Source organism: Annulohypoxylon maeteangense (genome assembly GCF_022496945.1).
Source record: "Annulohypoxylon maeteangense strain CBS 123835 unplaced genomic scaffold GGS22scaffold_11, whole genome shotgun sequence".
Classification (NCBI taxonomy): domain Eukaryota; kingdom Fungi; phylum Ascomycota; class Sordariomycetes; order Xylariales; family Hypoxylaceae; genus Annulohypoxylon; species Annulohypoxylon maeteangense.
The window spans coordinates 723381-744329 of NW_025953258.1; the positions used below are offsets into that span (position 1 = coordinate 723381).

At 45.1% G+C, this 20949-nt stretch overlaps 8 protein-coding genes across 8 annotated transcripts; 4 read left to right on the forward strand and 4 right to left on the reverse strand.

Annotated features, from left to right (window-relative positions):
• Nucleotides 1-73: 73 nt before the first annotated feature.
• GGS22DRAFT_26926 (uncharacterized protein) lies at nt 74-1655 on the reverse strand. Its single transcript, XM_047966653.1, has one exon. It carries the CDS (start codon nt 1195-1197, stop codon nt 400-402), a length of 798 nt encoding a protein of 265 aa, XP_047817705.1. The 5' UTR covers nt 1198-1655; the 3' UTR covers nt 74-399.
• Nucleotides 1656-3434: 1779 nt separating this feature from the next.
• On the forward strand, nt 3435-4564 carry GGS22DRAFT_26943 (putative RHO3 protein). Its single transcript, XM_047966654.1, has 3 exons — nt 3435-3612; nt 3703-3803; nt 3927-4564. Exons 1-3 carry the CDS (start codon nt 3554-3556, stop codon nt 4400-4402), a joined length of 636 nt encoding a protein of 211 aa, XP_047817706.1. The 5' UTR covers nt 3435-3553; the 3' UTR covers nt 4403-4564.
• A 974-nt stretch (nt 4565-5538) lies between these two features.
• Nucleotides 5539-7796, reverse strand: GGS22DRAFT_195046 (uncharacterized protein; the record flags this gene model as incomplete). The annotated part of the gene is made up of 4 exons (XM_047965603.1): nt 6874-7796; nt 6480-6820; nt 6052-6198; nt 5539-5994 (listed from the first exon to the last, which is right to left on the reverse strand). The coding sequence occupies exons 1-4, from the start codon at nt 7763-7765 to the stop codon at nt 5539-5541; spliced, it is 1836 nt and encodes a 611-aa protein (XP_047817707.1). The 5' UTR covers nt 7766-7796.
• A 656-nt stretch (nt 7797-8452) lies between these two features.
• GGS22DRAFT_189844 (l-allo-threonine aldolase) lies at nt 8453-9631 on the reverse strand (the record flags this gene model as incomplete). Its single annotated transcript, XM_047964912.1, has 2 exons — nt 8453-8488; nt 8561-9631. The coding sequence occupies 2 exons, from the start codon at nt 9629-9631 to the stop codon at nt 8453-8455; spliced, it is 1107 nt and encodes a 368-aa protein (XP_047817708.1).
• A 1122-nt stretch (nt 9632-10753) lies between these two features.
• GGS22DRAFT_189845 (uncharacterized protein) lies at nt 10754-11395 on the forward strand (the record flags this gene model as incomplete). The annotated part of the gene is made up of 1 exon (XM_047964913.1): nt 10754-11395. One exon carries the CDS (start codon nt 10754-10756, stop codon nt 11393-11395), a length of 642 nt encoding a protein of 213 aa, XP_047817709.1.
• Nucleotides 11396-13179: 1784 nt separating this feature from the next.
• Nucleotides 13180-14822, forward strand: GGS22DRAFT_189846 (HAD-like domain-containing protein; the record flags this gene model as incomplete). Its single annotated transcript, XM_047964914.1, has 3 exons — nt 13180-13347; nt 13398-13559; nt 13608-14822. The coding sequence occupies 3 exons, from the start codon at nt 13180-13182 to the stop codon at nt 14820-14822; spliced, it is 1545 nt and encodes a 514-aa protein (XP_047817710.1).
• A 614-nt stretch (nt 14823-15436) lies between these two features.
• On the forward strand, nt 15437-16508 carry GGS22DRAFT_195048 (NAD(P)-binding protein; the record flags this gene model as incomplete). Its single annotated transcript, XM_047965604.1, has 3 exons — nt 15437-15495; nt 15562-16071; nt 16138-16508. The coding sequence occupies exons 1-3, from the start codon at nt 15441-15443 to the stop codon at nt 16506-16508; spliced, it is 936 nt and encodes a 311-aa protein (XP_047817711.1). The 5' UTR covers nt 15437-15440.
• A 1308-nt stretch (nt 16509-17816) lies between these two features.
• On the reverse strand, nt 17817-20205 carry GGS22DRAFT_166305 (putative multicopper oxidase). The gene is made up of 4 exons (XM_047961827.1): nt 19539-20205; nt 18845-19488; nt 18642-18784; nt 17817-18573 (listed from the first exon to the last, which is right to left on the reverse strand). Exons 1-4 carry the CDS (start codon nt 20005-20007, stop codon nt 18213-18215), a joined length of 1617 nt encoding a protein of 538 aa, XP_047817712.1. The 5' UTR covers nt 20008-20205; the 3' UTR covers nt 17817-18212.
• Between the last annotated feature and the right edge of the window lie 744 nt (nt 20206-20949).

The window sequence follows — 20949 nt, forward strand, 5'->3', positions numbered from 1 at the left end:
ATTATTCGTATGATTTTTATCCGGTTTCACTACGTGAATGTCTAGAATATCGAGATGTCGATTTGAACTTAGATGTAGGTCAAGTTAGAATGCGATTCTAAATCTAATCTATCTATGAGATCAACGGATATTAAATCCGAATTACTATGTAAATGAAGTGTATAAAAACGTCAATCGACCGCTAAGTCAACCTTAAGTCTGTATCCGCGGATGATTTCCGTTACAAACCTAATATCGCCAGTTGCCTCCCCAGCCCAGCCTCTAGATAATCCTGCACGTATATACCGTCTATTATATGCATATCCACCATCCGCTCTAATCCCAAACCAAGACATCCCGTCGCACTATCTTTACAATCTACCCATCCCCAAAATCAAGGCCACAACTCTAATCCTATCCTCACCGACCATGGAAAGCCTCCCCAAAAGTCTTCCTCGGCCGAGCAAACACACAACTAACCAACGTCGTCCACTCAAGCGAAACCTCGCACTTCGTACGATCGACCTCGAGCCCAATCGCGCGCACCGCCTTCCCCTGCGCCGCCCTACGCTCACCACTATCGTCGCTCCCGCTCTCATCCGCGTCCTCGTCCTCAAACGTGATATTCCGACTCTCAACAACAAACCCATCGCTACCGATAACATGGTGTTTCCAATGCGTCCACGCGCAATCCGGGCCAATCGTCAACCTTAACCGCCCCTCCGTCGGCCCAGCCCCCGGCGGCGGCACCCCGCGCGCGGAACGCAACCACTCCGCGACAACAGTGTTATCGCTGCAGTCCGAGAAGCTCGGGCTGATTTTCAGCGAGGGGTCGTTGCGGTGCAGCAGGGAGACGAAGTACGCGCGCCGGCGATCGGGGGAGAAGCGCGAGAGCACGAGCTGTAATGGGACGATGCGTTTTGCGCCCGGCATGCTCCACGGCCGTCGCGTGTCGAGCTGCGGCTCGCCGACGTAGAGCCAGCCGCGCAGACGCGCGAGGTGTTCGTCTACGAACGCGGTTTCGAGCGCTGCTTTGATGGTGTGCGAGAGCAGACGCAGACCCGTCCATAGCTCGGGTAGGTCCTCGCTGTGCACTAGTGTGCGCATTATCTGTGTCCATATCTCGAGGGGCAGGGGCGGGCATCGGGAGGGTGTTGCGCGGACCTCGGGGACGACGACCGGGGTTGGTCGCCGCGGCGCGTTCATGCGCTTGAGCATGGTGGTGGCGGCGAGAGGTTTGCTTATTTCTTTTTCTTTTTCTTTTTTTAAAAGCTGGGGGTTTGGTGTTACGTAGATAGGTACGTATGGCGCGTTGGCGAGAATGGTCTTTGCTTGCGGGAGCAGGGAGCGCACGCGATCAATCACGGGCTTGGGGCTGGGCGTTACCGATAGATAGGACAAAGACGTCAGATTCCGGATTCCCCGAATTGACTCAGCTGAGCTAAACAGCTCGCTCGGGATGGCCCCTCTTTAATTGGGCTTTTAATGATGAGAATACCCGGTTTGCGACTTGATTAGGGTTTGATCGTATACTTCATGGACGCATGGAGGTGAGCTTATGACGAGTGTATGATATGCGAGATCCGGCCGGCCGATGAACTGTGAGCTGTGAGCTACTTTTCGGGAGCTTATCGCGCAATCACGCCGTGCTATGATATCTATCTATGAGCTCCTATCTATTCGAGAATCGAGAGTAACCTGGAAGTGGGGAGGATCCGTCCCGACCTTACCTGCTTACATTGCAGATTATGTATGTACCTACCTCTAGATGGACATATCGTATGTCCGAAACTTGCCATGCGGAGAATCTCACATGAAGTTGGTCCCGACAGATGAACTGTGGCTTGCGTTGTTGAGTTTCAAGTTCTAGACGGAATTTCGCCGCGCCGTATCTAGAACATGTACGAAGTATACGTTGAGTAGATAGCTATGTTCAGGTGTTCATGCTGTGCTTTTGCAACTATGCCACAATGACACAGCTGATGAATAAAATACGTGTCCTCGGCTATTTCCTTTAAAGGCTATGAGGACTTTGTAGCTGACTGTGCTGGCGCGAGAATAGCTGATGATCCAATGAGGGACTAGCGGTGTCACGGTGGAGGATCTTCTTTGCAGACGTTCTAGCGGCTGCTTGCATGCGTTCAGTACCCCAGGTCCGTCATATTCATTGGGGTGGATTCACAAACTTCCAAGTTTTTGGAAGTTACGGCGCTCGAGTCTTAGATGACGCTTCATCTAAAGACTCTAAACGCATAGCGGTCAAGCAATGTTCAGCCACAATTTTCAGTCGACAGGTTGTAAAGGAGTGAGGCGAGTAGACTGGCTGACTGGTATTAGATAGGTAATTAATTGAAATCTCAGGGAATGTAACTGTAGACCCAGTTAGCCGCGAGCTTCTGTTGCATTGCAGCCAATTAGAAGAAATGCCGGGTGGCTTATGAAGATCCTCATGACAATCGATTCATCAGCTCTCGCCACATATTGACCCGCGACCTTGGGGCTGCATTGTAATAGGAGTCTCAGGACGAGGATCTTAGATATCGAGGCGCAATGGAGCGATATGTTAAATTCGACGAAGAATTTCCGAAGAAAATCTCCTATTCATGAGCTTGATTTCAAGGTTGAATCAATTAAGCAAATAAACAAACAAGGTAACATTTTAGATTGGAGAGAATGTATCCATAGGGAATATCCATTAGTGGGGTATCCCTTAAGGTTAATTGCAGGCAACTCCTTGTCGGAGGGACTGTACAACCTCACCTAAGTACCCATATATTGGGAGAGACCTCAGCTATTAGGTATTGTTGGAACTTACTTCGTAGTAATGCTTGGACACAAACAAATATAGTAATAACAGCTTCCTGTCTTGAGGATGCGAAGGCCGAGATGTAAGAATAAGACATTCATGGATACATCTTACACGTCTATCAAACACGTTGTCAACTCTCATGTAAGTCCATACCAAGACCTCATGAGTTGTTAGAACTTAGTGCTGTTAGTCTTGTTCCGTTTGTACCTAAGCAGCCAAGGTACTTTATGTTACCCATACACACAAAGTACCTACATAATAAATCTCTAAATATAGCGCTAACATGGCGCCGAGGGACCTTATGGTGGTCCGTGACCTCGGCTAGTCCACAAACGCCACAGAACCGCTAAACCCCCTTCGACAAGTTGATGAGGCTTGTGATTACCTCCAGATTAGTTACAATTACCAGTTGCGATCATTACCCTTTTCACGTTTCCTCTTCCGCATTCCAACTCCAAATTCGCCATCTTAAGAGACAATATACATTCTTCAACTTCGATCTACGAAGCCGTTTTGGCTCTTTTTGACTTCTTTCGACTTCTTTCGACTCTTGTCACTTCTCAATTAATCTTTTCAGCGGGATTGAGGATTGAGCCGGCCCTCGAATCGACCGATATCACCCCCTTGCCTGCACTGCAACCTTCCAGTCGCATCGCCGAGCCCATCAATTCGATCAACCTTTAAATCGCCCCCTTAGTGTTTGCCTGAAGTTTACATTTTTCCCCCACGCCTATATTCTGTTGAAATTCTAGCGGCGAAATAAAAATGCCGTCGCTTTGTGGATTAGGAGGGTCCAAGACCGTTCAGCGAAAGCTAGTACTTCTGTACGTCCTACCAAATTCACGGTCTCCTGTCGCGTGTTGAATCGCGCCTAAGTCATGCTGAAACACTAATTAATATTGACAACTCGACAGAGGTGATGGTGCTTGCGGAAAGACATCGTTACTGAACGTCTTCACGAGAGGATACTTCCCGACAGTTTATGAGCCTACGGTCTTCGAAAACTACGTTCACGGTACGTGCCAAGCCTAGGAGAACATATTGTGTTCAGGCATGGATTTTCATTCGCATACTTATTATCACAATATTATGGGATTGGAATAACTTCTTCTTGAACCTGAAACTTACTAGGATTCAGATATCTTTGTGGATAACGTGCATATCGAGCTGTCATTATGGGATACCGCGGGTCAAGAAGAATTCGACCGTTTGCGAAGTCTCTCCTACGATAATACCGACGTCGTCGTACTCTGCTTCAGTGTCGATAGCAAAGATTCGTTAGAAAACGTGGAAAGCAAATGGGTCGGCGAGATCCAGGAGAATTGCCCCGGCGTCAAGTTAGTCTTGGTAGCCCTAAAGTGTGATCTGCGAGAGAACGGGGAAGAGGATGAAGAAGGGGGTGCTAGCGGAACGGACGGTCCCCAACGAGAAAAGAAGCCGATGATCGACTACAACCAAGGGTTAGACGTTGCACGACGTATTAAAGCGATGAGGTACCTCGAGTGTTCGGCCATGAGAAATCGCGGCGTGAACGAAGCCTTTACCGAGGCTGCCCGAGTAGCCCTCAGCGTCAAACCCAGTGGCGAGGGTGATTCCAAATGTGTTGTCATGTAATACCGAGACGGATCGACACCCACAAACTCGACACGAATTTCCTTCTTTACCGGCCGTGGACAAGCGCAGGAGTCTGGGACCATGAGAATATTCCCCTTTTCTTTTCAGCTGTACTTACAGCACAGTACGCCAGATTGTGTTTGACGAACCCTATTTTGTACCATCTGAGGAGCCCCCTTTTCCATGTACATATATTTATTCCCTTCTCTTCTGCGCACATAAGTCGGCATTTGGACTTGTTATCTGTTTTTATAATTACAAGGGACGGTATACTGCTGATGAGAGAATAGGACTCGAAAGAGCCTATTTGTTATTTTTCTAGTATGGGTAGACGAGTGAAGCTACAACGAGAATGGCCTTGCGATGGCGGTAGTCAAGCCGCTCCGACGGCTCTCGTTTTTCCTTTGTCGTGGACCGGGGAACGACCGGTCGAGTTGGTACAGACTAAGAGGAATCGAAGACATAGTCAAAAACTAATCGAATTCGTTTTGTTCAATTCAGGAGCTTCGGGTTTGACCCGTTGCAACTAGCCCCTTTCGCCACGCATGACGAAATTCATCAACACACTACTTACAGATAAATGATTCAAACAACGCCTTCATATATACCACGCATATCTGAAGAATTACGACTTCATTCTTCATCCATCCCCATTCTTCTTTCCATATTCGATGTTTACCTATCCCTTAGCGCCCCTTTCTGAATAGTCAGATCCTTCTCATCTACAGCAATCTAACCGCAGCTTTTACTATTCGGCGCGCGTTAACTCCTGGTGTCTAGCCCAATCTGTGAATAAGTGCTTGCTTGAGTCAAGTAGCGCTATGAAACTACTCGGTTTCCTATCAGATACCTGATCACTTACCTAATCGTCTAGAGTCACTCAGTGTAACCAATTATCTAATACAAACAGTATTATGTAAGTGCTTAGTCTGGGCTTATATAATGACGGTGACACCTTCAATGGTGGCGTCGCCCGGCGGCAATATCAGTTATGTAATCTCAGCTACGTTATGTAATCCAAGAATATTAGGTAATCATAATTATGTAATTATGGTTATGTAATCGGTTTGAAAAGAAAACGAAAAGGCGAATGTATCTAGATACAAAGAGGATATATTGGCATAAAATACTGCACTCTATGGAGTATTCCACTCGTTATTGATTGCGTCAAAATCAAAACTCAACGGCCAAGAATCAAGATCGAGCCCATCCATATCGTCGAAATTGATGGTCTCAAGACTTGCAGATCCAGGGGTAGACGTACCATTAGCTGGTATTGGTTGGTTCGGCATCAACTTCGGGCTCTCATTTGAACCCGGTGCGACATCTAGGGGTTCCACATGAGTCGAGACCGCGAGATTATCCAAGACCATGTCAAGCTTGCGCGAAATGATCTTCGCTGCTTGAATGCAGAACTCGTGAGTCGTTTCCTTGGGACTCGATATGCTATCGAGTTGAGACACGAAGACCGAGAGATTTCGTATGAGACGAGAACGATTTACTTCGAGTGGGAAATTGGTTGATGGACTTTGCGTAGTTTCTCTCAATGCTGCGATAAGAACCATTGCGCTAGGTAGACCATATGATAGCACCTTGCAGCTGTCAATTGAGAGATCCCAGAGGAAGATGGGATAGGATATGGTTCTTACCAATACGGGGAGATCTCGAGGAAAGAAAATGGCCCTGCTGCGAGCCTTTGCCATCCGTATAACCGTCTCAAGCATATTTGCGGAAACTTGAATCAACTCTGGTTGAGGGGTTATGTCTCCCTGTCCAAGTAACCGTAGCAGCTGAAACTGAATGTGGAGATATGAGATATATATCCTTCCAAGCATAAGGCAAATTGCAGACGATAGATTGGACGTCCAGCAATCCGGATCGTATCGAAGATGGCGGGGAAGAGCTTCCCATGTCTCGTGGGATCGAGTTAGTAGATACCTTAGACACGTTACTATGTGCATAATACTAATAATGGGAGCAAGTTTACCTAATCTGATCAGGGTCAACAGATTGTACGGATCGAAATTGATATTCAATAGCTTCTTCCCGCAACCCAGCTAGAATATAGCGTACCTACTCGCGCCCACGTTGTGGCTCTATAACCCCCGTCTGTGCCCCAGCCATCCAGTGACAGCTTGCTTCGCGCTTGCTCTAGCATCTCGGATGAGGTTGCGAAGATTTCGTCCTCGGATAAATCAAGAGGTAGATTGAAATCTACGAACCGAGCCGGTATCCGTGGGGGTCGATTGAAAACGGCCATGAAAAACTTATCGTTATGGTATGCGGTAGCGAAGGTCTTCCTGCGACACTCCGCCAGGAAGAACGGCGTCGTATCGGTGGAGTATGTTGATTCGCGATGGAGGCCTAAGGCGAATAAGTCCGTTGCTAGATCTCCTAGTCGTCGCCAAACACCCAGACCTCAAAAGGTTTATCAGCATATTGGTGATTGATTTTAGAAAGGATTTGCTTACTTGGCTCCCCTTCAACGAGTGTGGTAAGCTGTAGGTTATCGTGAGCTAACCAGATGATGAAATCATTCGTCTGTGTCGAAAGATCTCGGGCGAGTTGTAAACTCAGGTTACTACATCGTATCATTGCCTGAATGAATCCATCATGTTTACTTTCGTCATATACCATGCCGCATAAGTATGAGCGCGCAGCGGTTGTGTAAAGAAGACCCAGCGTCTCCACACGCAAATTATTCCCAGAAAATAATGCGCAGAAACTGTCAGGGTCTAACGACGACGTAATGTTGACCTGGGACGAAGAGGAATGTAGTACATCCTTGGCAAGTTGTGAAATGCCATGACCACATTCTACCGTCTTTTCGGGATTTTGCTCCGATATTGTGAGGTTATTGCGAACCGACTTAACAAGTCTCAAAAATATTCGTCTTGGAACAAGTGCAATTTGACTGAATGAGAAGAATTCATCGAAAAGCTTCTCAATAAAGGGGAGATACTTCAATTGAGCGACAATTTCCTCTGTGGTGGCCAAGTGCCCTTGTTGCCCCTTCTCGTTGAGAGATTCGTATATGGGAACGCGCGATAACGCGTAGTTAGGATGGTTTAAGATAGAAGGCCATGTAAGGAAATCTGAGAATGGATTGACTGGATTGGTCTCCGAAGTATCATGGTTAAACTCATCTTGATCAATACTATCAGCTTGGGGGTGAGTTGGCGGGGTTGATCGAGAGTTTCGTCGTTTGGTGAGGGGTGCGGGATGATACCAGCACTGAGACTCTAGCCCCCGGCGCTGACACGGACCACAAATAGGTTTAAGGTGATCACAGCGAATCTTAGATTTCCGACACCGTTCGCAAGAAGCTTGAGAACCGTTACGGCGACGACTTGCAGTTGACATACTCAGATATGTTGATGTAGCGTAGTGTTCCTAGACGTCTGTAAGATGTTGGAAGGAACTCGGTCTATCCGGCGTAGTCGGACATAATATGCTGTCGGCATCGGACTAGCCGGACTAATCGGACTCGTAACGAACTCCGATTGCTAGAAAGTACACATCACAAAAAAAGAGAGCCATCATTTCGCATAATAAATCTAGGTAGGATATAATACGAATTTATGCAATACTTGTGAGTTGGGAGGTATTTCCTATCCTTTTTGACACCATTGACTTCATCAAGGGAGCAGTGAGTGGTATTTTAACTTGGAAGTACCTAACTCCTCTCTTAGATGCTTCGTAGAGCTATGTTATTAAGACTTTTTCTAATTTATAACTAGCACAATCGTATTATTATCTGTTAATAATGCATATACACCTCAATAAGAACCCTCAATTAGATATAATCAAGGAAAGCGCCCTGGACACCAGGAGTAGCACGAGGTGACGGGCCAATCAACGCAAACCAATCCTCCGAAAGGGGAAACCCCACTGAAATTTGCTAGCGATGGAAACCCCGAGGAAGGACGGATCAACTGATGTAATAGAGGTTCTTGTCTTTCATGTATGAATTATAGAAATATTGAGTGTCTTTATCTATAGTATTCTAATTACGTCCTTTATGCGTGCAGAAAAAAATATTTTCTCCCCTTACAAGTTTCCATGAACAGTCTTGGTGTACAGTGCCTAATACAGTGGAATTAATCAAGACTTTATGTTTCAACCATTCAAAGACACTCCGATTTTTTCCAGCTTTACCTTGTGGATTTCGGCAAACAGAGAAGCTAAGGAATCCAAAGCGTCTGGACATATCTGATAGTGGACAACTAGCCGTCCTTGCAAGTGGCCTCGCATTGTCTTTATCCCTACATTTTCGGCCATGTCGGCGAAGTGATCCTTATCTACACCTGCAGCTTCAAGATCTAGCCAAATCATATTGGTCTCGGTCGGATGTTGTAATTTACCGCCCATCTTAGCCCACATCTCGGAAATCCTTTTCGCGGTTTGTTGACCTTCGCGAAGACGTCCGCTTAGAAATATTTGTTCGACAGCGATTCTCGCAGGGGCGGCAATGACCCCGGCTTGGCGTAATCCCCCGCCAAGCAGCTTGCGCATCCACCGGGCACGTTTGATAAAGGATGAACTCCCGATGACGATCGATCCTATCGGCGCTCCTAGCCCCTTCGTGAAGCATAGCGACAAGCTATCAAAGCACGAAGCATAATCTTTCAGGCTACCTGCTCCAGCGGCCACAGCTTCCCAGAGACGAGCACCGTCTAAATGCATGTGAATGGGCGGATCTGAACTATGTGCCCAATTGGATATTGCGCGAATGTCTTCAAGTGGCATGATAGTTCCTGAAAGAGTGTTCTCTAGGCTGATGACTCGTGTTGGGCAATCATAAACATCCTCTCGAACTGTTGCATGCTTCTTCACATCATCAAGGGTGAGATGATGTCCATTAGAAGGTGCGATTCCTTCCATAAATGCTCCACATAATGTGGCCGCACCTCCTGCTTCCATTCGTATGATATGACTGCGAATATCGCAAAGGATGCTATAAGGTGGAGAACATAAAGCAGAGCGAAGGGCAACTTGATTACCCATAGTTCCCGATAGAACGAGGAGGGAGTCCTCGTGACCGGTAATCCCCGCCATGAAAACCTGGAAAGAGTTTGTAGTAGGATCCTCCATCATGACGTCGTCAAGAAGGCTTGTGTTTATGATTGACTGGAGCATAGCTGCGTTGGGAGTTGTAACATAATCTGAGCGAAAATCATATGCCGCCTGCCCCGGTGTGCCCCAAGCTGTACCAGTGGCCACATCCATATTCTCGAAAATAGCTCTGAAGTTCTCAGTCTTGGTTCCAAGCAATAGTCTAAGAATGCAATTGGGTTTATAATGGAAGATAATTTAACAAACATTCAAAATTCCTATGTCTAAAACAAGATGTTATATTAATTGCAGAATAAGAAGATCACAAACTCAAATATTGATACGGTGACTTGGATACCTTTATGTACTAGGTAGGTACGTAATGACTCGGGAGGTTGTGCCTTGAAACACACACCTAGGTAAGCTGAGTCACTTGTAAGCTGTACAGGAACCAACACTTCGAATTTTCCGGCAGTTGGTTGGTTTTGGTCTTTATGGTTGGCTATGAAAATATTGTGCAATCCGGTTGCTTATTGCCAGGTTCCCAGAAAGTTTTGAGAATGGGTTGAATATACGAGGGCCGGTACCTACGTGATAAGAACCTTACCTCCTCAAGATAGAGAGGTCCAGGATCCGATTTCAAGGGTTGCAAAAGTCATTGGGATCTCAAAGAAAGTAGAAAACACATGCCTCTTAGTAGTGGCGTTGTAAAACTGGCAAAATAGATTCAGTAAAAGTGCCCTAAGTACTCATTCTACTAATGAATATCCCTATTCCACCCAAGTACCCAGTAGGTAGGTGACTTATAAATGTTATGATTAGTAATAGGTGTTCCTTGTGTAACGTGGGATATGAAGAGTCACAGTGTGATACAGTAAGGTTAGCACATGGAGCTCCTTTTCTAACTGACCTTCGACCCCGACCTTAAGGCTACCTATGGCTAACCTATTTCTAACTAGTACCTAGCTACCTAGTAGGTATTCATTAGTTAGAATATTCTAAGTTGTTCACCTGCAATGCCTGATAATGTTATTATGACAGATTACTAACGTTTCTCCTTGTTCAAGAATATTCTTTATGTTAATAGGCAAGGAGAAGGAATTTGTTAGAAACACAAAGTGTGTTCCGAAACAAAGATATATCAAGTTTTAATTCACCAGTAGTATAAAAGGATGCTGGTGGGGACATGAAATAGGCATTCACCACATGAGGGACAGCTTTCCTTGGCAATCACAAGCTACACATCTAAAGTGTAGGTAGATTGTATTTAATATCTCTCGAGGATAAACTTACACAATGTCGGCTTTTAAATGTGGCCACGAGCTGCCAAAATCTCGTATTGGGGTAAATTTCTCTTACCTCCCTCTGGACAATAAGAAGCGCTGCCCGGAATGTCAAACCAAGACAGCGCCAGGCATACTTGGGCTCCTCAAAAGTATGCAGGAATCCCATGACGCAGGCGAATACCGTGATCCTGGAATTAACCAGCATCTCATAACTTACGTATTTGACCGATTCATCACACAGCGCAAAGGTGTTGGTTTCCAGCAGCTTTCGAACGAATTCTTTTGTGCACTTGGTGAAGTTTCTTATCACCTACTTGACCGAAAGCAACTTTCAAGTTTTTTGACTACGGTACGAGGTCGATGGGGTAGTGATATTGCCAAGCAAACCCTGCGTGCTTTAGGCGCAGCAGCACTCAGGTCCAACGGTATCTATGAGCTCGTAGAACCTGCAAACGCAGAAATTTTAAGTTCATTGAATCGTATGATTCTTCTATCCAGAGAACGGGCCTCGGCTATCGAGACTTTCCAGCAACTTCAGATTATTCTAGATAATACTGGAACATTACGAATGTTGCGAGACGACGTCACTATAGCAGTAGCCCAACTTGAAGAAGGGTATGCCAAGTGGGAAGCTACTATTACTCGTAAGTAATTAGTCCCAATGCCTTCTTAATACAGATCTCACTTACATTGATTTAGAGTTCTAACTAGCAATATAATTTTAAATAAACCTTAGAACTGACATGAAGTTTTAATTAAATGAGAAAGACGGCTGTGACATAATTTACAAACTGCTGAATATTTCACAATCACCTAGGTAGGCACCTAATTGAAGACCTACATGTAGACACTCGATAGGTAAGTAATCAATCCCAATTAGTAGTGTCGTATATCATAACCCTGTCGATCTCTAAGAACTGGTGCGGGCTACATTGGAGTTCGCTTGGCACCTCCTTAGGTTTGATTAGCAATCTACTCTATTAAGAGAAATTCTACCTCAAACTCAAGTCGCATATTGAAGTAAGAGTTTAAGCAAGTACTCTTACATGTAGGTATATCGTGCAGAATATTTTCTATAAAAATACTTTGCTGATTAAAACGCATCACCCCTTAGGTGGTGCCAAGAGAGCTTTAACGTACCCAGTACTAGCACCCTCTAGGCATTCACCAAAACTACACTTTTAATACCTAAATACGCTTACATAGCATTACGAATATTAAAAAAGATGGTTTGGTAACTAGCTATAGATGTATACTAGGTACATAGGTACCTAGGTAGGTATTCAAGTAAGCCCGGCCACCTTCATCTGCCTATGTAGTTTAATGGAGTTCTATATTTACCTACTAAGTACATATCTTTGTCATTTCTCTAGAATAGGACATAAGAAGCAACAACACTTTACACATTTACTAAGTTAAAATAGATCTCAGATGGCCTCATCCTCGAATTACTTTCAATTGACTAAACGTGATGACAATTTCTTACTACGCCACCATGATAACTACCACAAGGAAATTGAGCGGTGAATAAATAACCTATCTATGAATTACATAAGAAAATGCCATATGCTTTATATTGCTTTTGGCATGACGGTAGGAGGATAGGTACCTAGTGATAGTAATTATACCGTGTTCTAGGATAGGTTGGTAGTTTTGGGACGATTGTCTTCAGAAACCTCGTAAGATATGCCTTGATTTGTGACTTTAAATTGAGCTAATACAAAACTCCACGCTATGAAAATGGAACATGGCTAAATCTAGATCTTATTAGAACAATACCATTTCATCAGGGGTTATATCATCGAATTATAGATTTATTCTTTCTCGATATCTATCCAGGTAACTTGAGACCATTCACTAACGTAACGGGATGGAGGTACGGATTTCAGAGACATTGTTGCTCAAGATATCCATATCCAATATGCTTACTACATTAGCATTGCGGCGAACATTAACAAGAAAAATAATAAAATCAAGATAGCCGTAAGTGTCATATATATCTTTCTTCATAAACAGGTATTATGGAAGTATATACTTAAATATTCGAAAGAATGATACATGTACCGAAATCATGCTAGGTGAGATTGATAGGTATATTACTATTCTAACCAATGGCCATACCGAGTAAATAAACCCGGTATGGCTAATTCTAACACCCTTGTGAAAAAATGGAGGATTACGAAGGATTTTAAATCCTTCGGATGAAAGAACATTCTATTGCTACGTGATCAGCTTCTGTGTAAGTCATACTTTAGATCATGGCTTGGGAGGTCAGGGATGCCTCCCACGGTAACTCCATCTATTCTCCAGTAGGAATAATTGCCATGGTATATTTAAGAGCTTGCATGTTCGTTAGCATACTTCTGAGTATTCTAACAAGACAACTGATCATTCAAGTGCAGATTTCCCTATTGAAACCATCCTCTATTAGACACCATGACTTCAAAGTTCAAGGCTATTATATTCGACCTTGGTGGCGTTCTGCTCCATTGGAACAGTGAAGTTGTCACTGATCTATCACCGAGTCAACTTCAAACGATGATGGATTCACCTGTTTGGTTTGACCTAGAAAGAGGACACCTCACACTGCAAGAGGCATGCCAGGTGAGTACCGTTCTCACGACTTTTCTTCAATAGTTGCTCATTCAATGTAGAATCTCAGCAAGCTTGTGGGCATCGATGCCCAAACCATCGAACATGGTCTCGATGAAGCCCAACAATCTCTAGAGGTTGATACCGACTTAGCCCAAACAGTGAAAGAGCTTCGAGCATCAGATGAAAATTTGCAGCTTGTAGTTATGTCGAACATATCCCAGGTACGTAGTAGTCTGCTAAACATTAGAACGCAACTTACAAGTTTGAAGGAGCATTTTCGACTTGTACAACGTCTACATCTACCGTGGTCACTCTTCAACTTTACCTTCGCGTCAGGTGCCGTCGGCATGAGGAAGCCAGATCTATGCTTCTTCCAACATGTCATTGATAAGATCGGCGTCCATCCTAGCGATGTGGTCATGGTCGATGATCGGGTCGAAAACATTCATGCTGCTCGAACTATCGGGATTCATGGAATCTTGGTCGACAGCCGCTCTTCTCTTGAAATTGGTCAAGTTCTGAAAAACATGTTATTCGACTCCGTATCTAAGGCTCAGATGTACATGAAAAACAATGCTGGTAACCATATTAGCATCGTTGAGGGCCAAAATTTGCATATTAGGGAGAATTTCTCGCAGCTACTGATCTGGGAACTAACGGGTGATGCTGACATAATTTTCCTGAAGTGGCCATCCGGAAAAATCCAGGATGCCAGCGTTATCTCTCATGGCGCGGCTAGCATTGGCGACTCTATCGATAGAAACGTTGAGAATGGGCTATGGAATTTTTGGTGTGATCAGCCAGTCCTCACAACCCGAGAGTTCCCAGCTGATGCAGATACGACGTCTATCGCTTATCTGTCTATTCCCGCAAACCATTTCGGAGAGATGGCAGACGTTCAACTAGTCATGGAAAAGATGGCTATGAATACCGACTCTGATGGAATCCTACAGACATATTTCATAGAGGGCAGACCGAGGACAAGCCCAGAGGTCTGTTGCAATATCCTACGCGTCTTCTATCGTTTCGGTTATAAGCAGGGAATTGACCCGCGCACAAAGAAGACCCAGGAGTGGGTAATTCGATGTCTCAGAAACAGATCATATGTCAATGGAACCAGATATTACTCTACTCCAGAAGTGTTTCTCTATCTGGTCACTCGACTATACGTGGAATGCAACCAGGAGGCTCTTAGGAAAGATTTAGGATATATTAAAGAGGCACTACTGGAGCGGATCAACCTACCGACTAACGCATTGGCACTTGCCTTACGTATCTCCGCTTGCCAATCGATTGGAATCGACAAGTTGTGCTATAAGAATGACCTTCAAATCCTTAAGTCCTTACAGGAGGAGGACGGCGGCTGGCCAGCGGGGCATATTTACCGCTTTGGAAAGATAGGGGCTTGTATCGGAAACCGTGGATTGACAACGGCTTTGGCAGTCAAGATCATCCGTTACGAAAATGAGCTCAACTCAAAGTAGCAATCTATTGCTGAGCTATTGGCGTGATAGTACCTAGGTAATTATAAGCCCGTTTACGAGCAGGAAGGGGGAGTGGCATGAGTGTACTGATGGTTACGACGCATAGTTACCTACATTACGAATTCTTACTCGAAGTAAACATCACAACAAGCCTAACCTAGCACATGTAAATTTCATAAAAATAAAGCATTGGATGTGTTAACATGGGTGATTCTAAATATTACCAAATAAGTGATAGATTGATGCCTAGTGTATTTCCATTGGGCTTTTCATATTTGGGAATAGTTTATGACAAAGACCTCCTTTATGTGACGGCTGTCGGATTTTTCGGACTTAATGCAAGGCCTGGACCTTAGGCGCTTAATCTCCAGCAACACATTAGTTATCCAAGGTAGAATTTATTATTGTACATAACGATGCAAGGGGAGGTGATAATTGTTTTAGACGTCATATAGAATAAATCTGAAATACTATTACGAATTTGGCCGTATCTGTAGTCTTCCTAACGACCTGTGAGAGCGAATATATAATAGGGAAGCAATTCTTCATAATCAAGAAAATCAGAATTCACAGATCAAATAGAATATTTGCCTGGATACCAAAGAAAGCTCGATAAAGATGGATGCCTCAAACACAAAGCCTTACAACCTTCCTTCAGATGCAGTATGGTTCAGTAAGTACCTGCCTACCTTAATTACAAGCTTCTATCTGCAGATAGGTACTGAGTGTCTACATGTAGTTACCGGTTGCTCATCTGGCATCGGAGAATCATTGGCGAAGCTCATTGCGCGGTCACCCAACCGTCTTGTAGCCACGGCTCGAAACCCAGCATCTCTGTCATATATCGAAGATGGACCTGATACTCTCAAGCTTACACTAGATGTTACATCAAAGACAGCGATCGAGGAAGCCATTAGCAAGACTCTTGCTAAGTTTGGTCGCATCGATGTCCTCGTAAACAATGCAGGGTTTGAACTTATTGGCGATACGGAGTCATCTACTGATGAAGAGGCCCATCTAGAGATGAACACAAACTTTTGGGGTACTGTCAACGCCACCAAGATAGTTCTGGGCATCATGAGAGACGAGAACCCTAAGAATGGCGGACAGCAAGGAGGTGTCATCATTAACGTTAGTTCTATGGGAGGTTTTATGGGATTTCCAGGCGGCGCCTTCTACCACGCGTCAAAGTTCGCGGTCGAAGGCTGGACGGAATCAGTAGCGAAGGAACTTCCCACGGAATGGAACAGTATGCTATTTTCCTGATGGTTTATTCTCCTTTTTGGATAACTTGCTGACATTAATATCCACGCAGTCCACTTTTGCATCATCGAGCCAGGTGGTACGGAGACGAACTTTGCGACGTCGTCATTGAGGGAGATGTCTCACAGACACCCAGCCTATACGAATCCGAAATATCCAACAAATTCTCTGCTCTCGCATATGCGAAATGCAGAGAATCGCAAGCATTGGACTAGGCCTGATGCTGTTGCGACTGCTATATATAAACTTGTGAGCGAGGGGAAGCGAATTCCAATCCGAATCCCCTTTGGCGCGGACGCTTTTGGTATGATTTCATTAGATATCGAAAATATTAAGAAAGACTTGGAAGAGTTCAAGGAAATCAGCCTTGGTGTGGGAGCTTTGGAGCAGATGGATTCGATTACATTTTTGAAGAAAGCGTAAGAGTGTGAGATGCCACCACCTACGTAGTGTACATTCTAGCGTTTACTAGCCTGAGTGCTATATTTTAAGTAGAGGTCGCCTAGGTACTCTCGCCAATGTCAATCATTTCCATAAAACCACCACTCAAGTGATCTAGTATAAATGTTTCAGTAGAGTGTTCGATTTTATAATCGCGAATTGATCTGACTTACATACCAGGTAGGAAGGTGTAAGGGGTTATGAAAAGGGGTATAAAAGTGGACCTAAATAATTGCACCAAGACTTTGAGCACAGTGGTGTAGAATAAAGAAATCAACTCGTAAATTGATCAGAGTCATGATGTAATTATATTCGGGAATCTTTATTTAAAGCATTTTCTTATAAGTTAAGACTCTACATATATTATATTTATTATAGTGTATTATAAAGATCTATTCATATATCCTCGCATGGTGTAGCGTTTTTCTTTAGTGGCTAAACTCTTAGAGTTATGGTGGTTATCCACTAAAGCTTAGCGGACACATCGCTTCTAAGGATCCATTAGGTCTAAGCTGAAGCTTTGGGTCAAATTTTTGGACCATCAGCCACATCCCTTGCCCAATACCCGCTGGATTCTAGTGGATAATCGTTATAAATTAAGCCATTTTCAGGGGCTTAACCACTAAAACAACGTGACAGGGGATATATGGATCCATTATTTTAATTTACACGACTCTGCGTCGCAGCGCATGACCCAATCTTTTGATCTTAAGCTCTTCAGATCTAATCATAGCAGCCAGAGCAGCTGCTTTAGAAAAACAAAAGAAAGGAAATTCGTACTTTGCGATAGCGCACTTCTCCATCTATCTTAGCCCAAGAGAAAGACGCTGTCATCCCCATATGGCGAGTCGTAATTGGCGGATAATCACCACGCAATATCATCGCGCCTAAAAGCCGCCTGAAGAAATGAAAGTAACAGGGAGCTTGGGCTGCTGGGTTCGGCGGCGAAACCCCGATTTCCAGGAGATTAGGCATTTCCATTTAGGGCATTTAAGTCTCTATTAAGTCCGAGATTTTCTGATCTCGCAGCCCGGGATAATGCGCTGAATGTATGGTGCGCGACATGCCTGAAACCGCCCAACCAGAGATATCTAGGTAATGGCTTTCATTAATTTCACACTGCGTTTCATACAAGGTAGGTACCTAAGTAGCCTGGAAGTAAAAATTGTTAGCCACACAGCTGAAATCTGTACCTAACAGTGTGCTAAAAATTGCCCGATAAGAATAGCGGTATTAGCGCTATCTTTCAAAGAACCCCTCTAATTAGAGTCACAATGAAAAACAGCAGTCTTTGTAGGAGCGTCGAGGCCATTATATTCCCATCCCATCGATCGCGCTAATACCTAGGTATTTCATTTACGCAGACTCCATCCTTCCATCTATCTCATTATATAGAAGTAAATACATTGAAAAACAGTCATTATGTTGACGCCAATCGTCTGCAAGCCCAATTCGTTCGGGGGAGGGTGCGCTACCCTCTCTCTTTGACCCAACGCCACTTTCTATGCAATATGTAGCCCGAAAAAAACAAAAACAAAAGAGCAATAGTCTATGCTGTATGTGTTAGACATTAGACGTAGATAACACACTCCCAATCCGATTACTACTCCGTAGAGAACGCCATTTTGTCATTATTCGCAATCTCCCCTCGCTCTAATTCATTCTGTTCGTATATTCGCCTCCGCCTCACAAACCGCTATCGATTTGGTCCAGCGCGACGGTCTTCGTAAATCTAGCCCAGTCCTTACACGTCTGGCGGACGTCGTGCGGGATGTTGAAAGCCGGCTTCTGCAAGAGATCGGGTCGGAAGAGCATCTGCGAGAAGAAGCCGGCGGATGCGTGCCACGTGACGTGGCAGTGGAACGGCCACGCGCCTGGGTTCCGCGACGCGTCTAGTTGCACGACGATGAAGCCCTTGGCGACGACCATTTGCACGTCGCGGCGCATGGGGTTATGCGTGTTGAGCACGGTTGTCTCGGCGGAGTAGTTACCCGTCCCGGCGGCTAGGACGAACATGTTCATGCCGTGGATGTGCATGGGGTGGGGCCTGCATGTTGGTGATTAGGAGAATGATTGGATTGTTTGTGTGAGACGTGATGCGGTGAAGTAACTTACGAGGGACCTGGATTATTCACTACGATCCGGACGGAAGAATTAGTGCCGTAATTAACCACATTATATTTCGGGTCGAATTCGGCGTGTCCGTGACCAGCTCGCAGGAGAGGGGGGTCATTGTAATTAACGTGCGCGGCGACACCCTAGATTTTAATATGTGAGTATTATATATGACTTTCATGGATTGAATAAATTGCACTTACACCGAATTCCCAGAGAAAGTTGCCGCTAGAATTTGTAGTAGTGCCGATGTCCATATGGTGAGTGAATGAGGGCTCGGGCAAGGACATAGAATAGTATGGCTTAGTAACAGACAGGTCATCGTTGGCGCAGTCACCTGGATCTGGTACATCCCATGCAGTACTCGCCGGCATAGAATTATTGTCGGCACCATCGTAATAGATTGCAGCAAGGGCCAATGGCTGGTTAGTATTAGAGCAAGACGTCATATTAGCACGCAGCCAAAAAGCAGATCCTGGTTCAGCGTGAGCGTAGACGAGGACGTCTACTCGTTGCCCTACACCAAGGGTGAGAACTTGGGTTTCATAAGGTTCGATGGTGACGAAGTCGTTTGCGATGACCGTCATGTTGTGCTCATCAATGGAGATACGCTGTGTACCCTCCGCGCCCGAGTTTATGAAGCGGAGCCGGTGAGTCTTGCCCGCCTCGAAACTGAACTTAGAAAGTCCGGCATCGTCCGTGCAAGGAGCATCATCGCCTTCCTTTACAGTTGAACAGTCGAAGTTCATCTTCCCATTGATCAAGTTGTTGTCGGAGGTCGTCAAGCCGACACCTCCGGGGGTCATAACTTCCTTTACGACAGCGTAATAGTCACGATGCCACCAGTCTGTACAGTGTTAGCTGCAATTTCACGGCATTTACCTGAGTAATACATACCACCGACCATTACCGGGCCAAGGTCGATATCGTAATCCACATTCCTCGGGCCGTGTATGACGATAGGACCTTGAAGGCCACCGGCATACTGAGCCGAGTAATGGGAATGATACCACGACGATCCATAAAGCTCTGCTCTAAACCTGTACGTGAAGCTACTGCCCGGGGGAATTGGACACTGGGACACTCCAGGTACACCATCCATCCATGGTGATCCAGTCTGTAAAAAGCCGTGCCAGTGGATCGTGGTACCTTCCGGTGGGTCGTCAGTAATCGAGTTGGTGACTCTCACTTCGATCCAATCGCCCCAGTTAGCTTCGATCAACGGCCCGGGGAACTGGTCGTTAACGAGAAGCACCCGCTTCTCATAGCCGTCCGGTGCAATAACACCTCGACTGATATTAAAGTCATAGCTTCGAGTTATTCCCGTCTGTGGTGCATCGGTATAAGGATTATTCGTGTTGGCCATCTTGTTGCCCCATGGGCAATCTTTATGTCCATCACCTCGGCCGCCATTCTGTAATATCCAGAGTGGAAGTGTTGGAGCTAGGAAGGTACCCCAAAACGACTTTCTGGAGACAATTGGTCAGGAACTATTATGGGACTTGAGCTTCAAGGTAGATTAGATAGGTACATTGACTTACCCGTTCTGTGCGCTTGATGAGAGCTCTCCGGCTAGGCTGCAGCAAGACTTGAGAAAACCCATTAGAAATTAACGATCGGACGGCTTCAAAGAAGCCAAGGGTATTAGGGGGGAGTACAAGGCTGAGCGGAGCAGTTACATTGAACAACAGGAAACTCTGAGCAAGTTTCTGCACTGGAAGAGGAGATCTGTGCCATTATATGATATTAAGTGAGCCAAGAATCGGTTGATTTGCAGTGGCATGCTATTCCGAGGGCTCCTCATACGGAAAGATGAGACACGGACGCCATGCCACGGGTTGCATCCCTGATCAATGTCTATAACGTCTCTTGGCCCTTAGAGCGTCATCATCCTAGCAGCCGTCTATGCGGTGTACGTGAATTCACTGAATTCAGTCCTAAACATGTCAATTGAGGCGTCCTGGGCGCTCAACATAGAGGATGCCTACATGGTGGTTATTAACAGTCGGATTTTACTGGAGGAAACGAGATCCGCTAATGTCGAGCGGCTGGCAACGCGAGGTAGGCTGATGCCGTACATTGCGGCTTGGCCAAATACTTCGAAGGCATTGGCTAATCTCGAAAAGCCATTGGCCGCTACGTGAGAGCTGGACGAGGACTGCTAATTCTGTCAATGTCTGTCAGTGAACTGGGGGGGGGGGGGGGGGGGGGGGTTTTTTTAAAAAAAAAAGGGAAAATATAAAAGTTTTTTTATTAGGTATGATTTGCACAGCGCCCAAAAAAAAAAAAAAAAAATATTTTTTTTTAG

Excerpts from the sequence above, each read along its gene's own strand:
- GGS22DRAFT_26926 (XM_047966653.1), bottom strand. The coding sequence starts at position 1,197 with ATGCTCAAGCGCATGAACGCGCCGCGGCGACCAACCCCGGTCGTCGTC.
- GGS22DRAFT_26943 (XM_047966654.1), top strand. The coding sequence starts at position 3,554 with ATGCCGTCGCTTTGTGGATTAGGAGGGTCCAAGACCGTTCAGCGAAAG. Across the intron at positions 3,613-3,702 it reads CAGCGAAAGCTAGTACTTCT|AGGTGATGGTGCTTGCGGAA; the intron begins GTACGTCCTACC and ends ACAACTCGACAG. Across the intron at positions 3,804-3,926 it reads CTTCGAAAACTACGTTCACG|ATATCTTTGTGGATAACGTG; the intron begins GTACGTGCCAAG and ends ACTAGGATTCAG.
- GGS22DRAFT_166305 (XM_047961827.1), bottom strand. The coding sequence starts at position 20,007 with ATGGCCAACACGAATAATCCTTATACCGATGCACCACAGACGGGAATA. Across the intron at positions 18,785-18,844 it reads ACTTTCTCTGGGAATTCGGT|GGTGTCGCCGCGCACGTTAA; the intron begins GTAAGTGCAATT and ends ATTAAAATCTAG. Across the intron at positions 18,574-18,641 it reads GTGAATAATCCAGGTCCCTC|GCCCCACCCCATGCACATCC; the intron begins GTAAGTTACTTC and ends ACCAACATGCAG.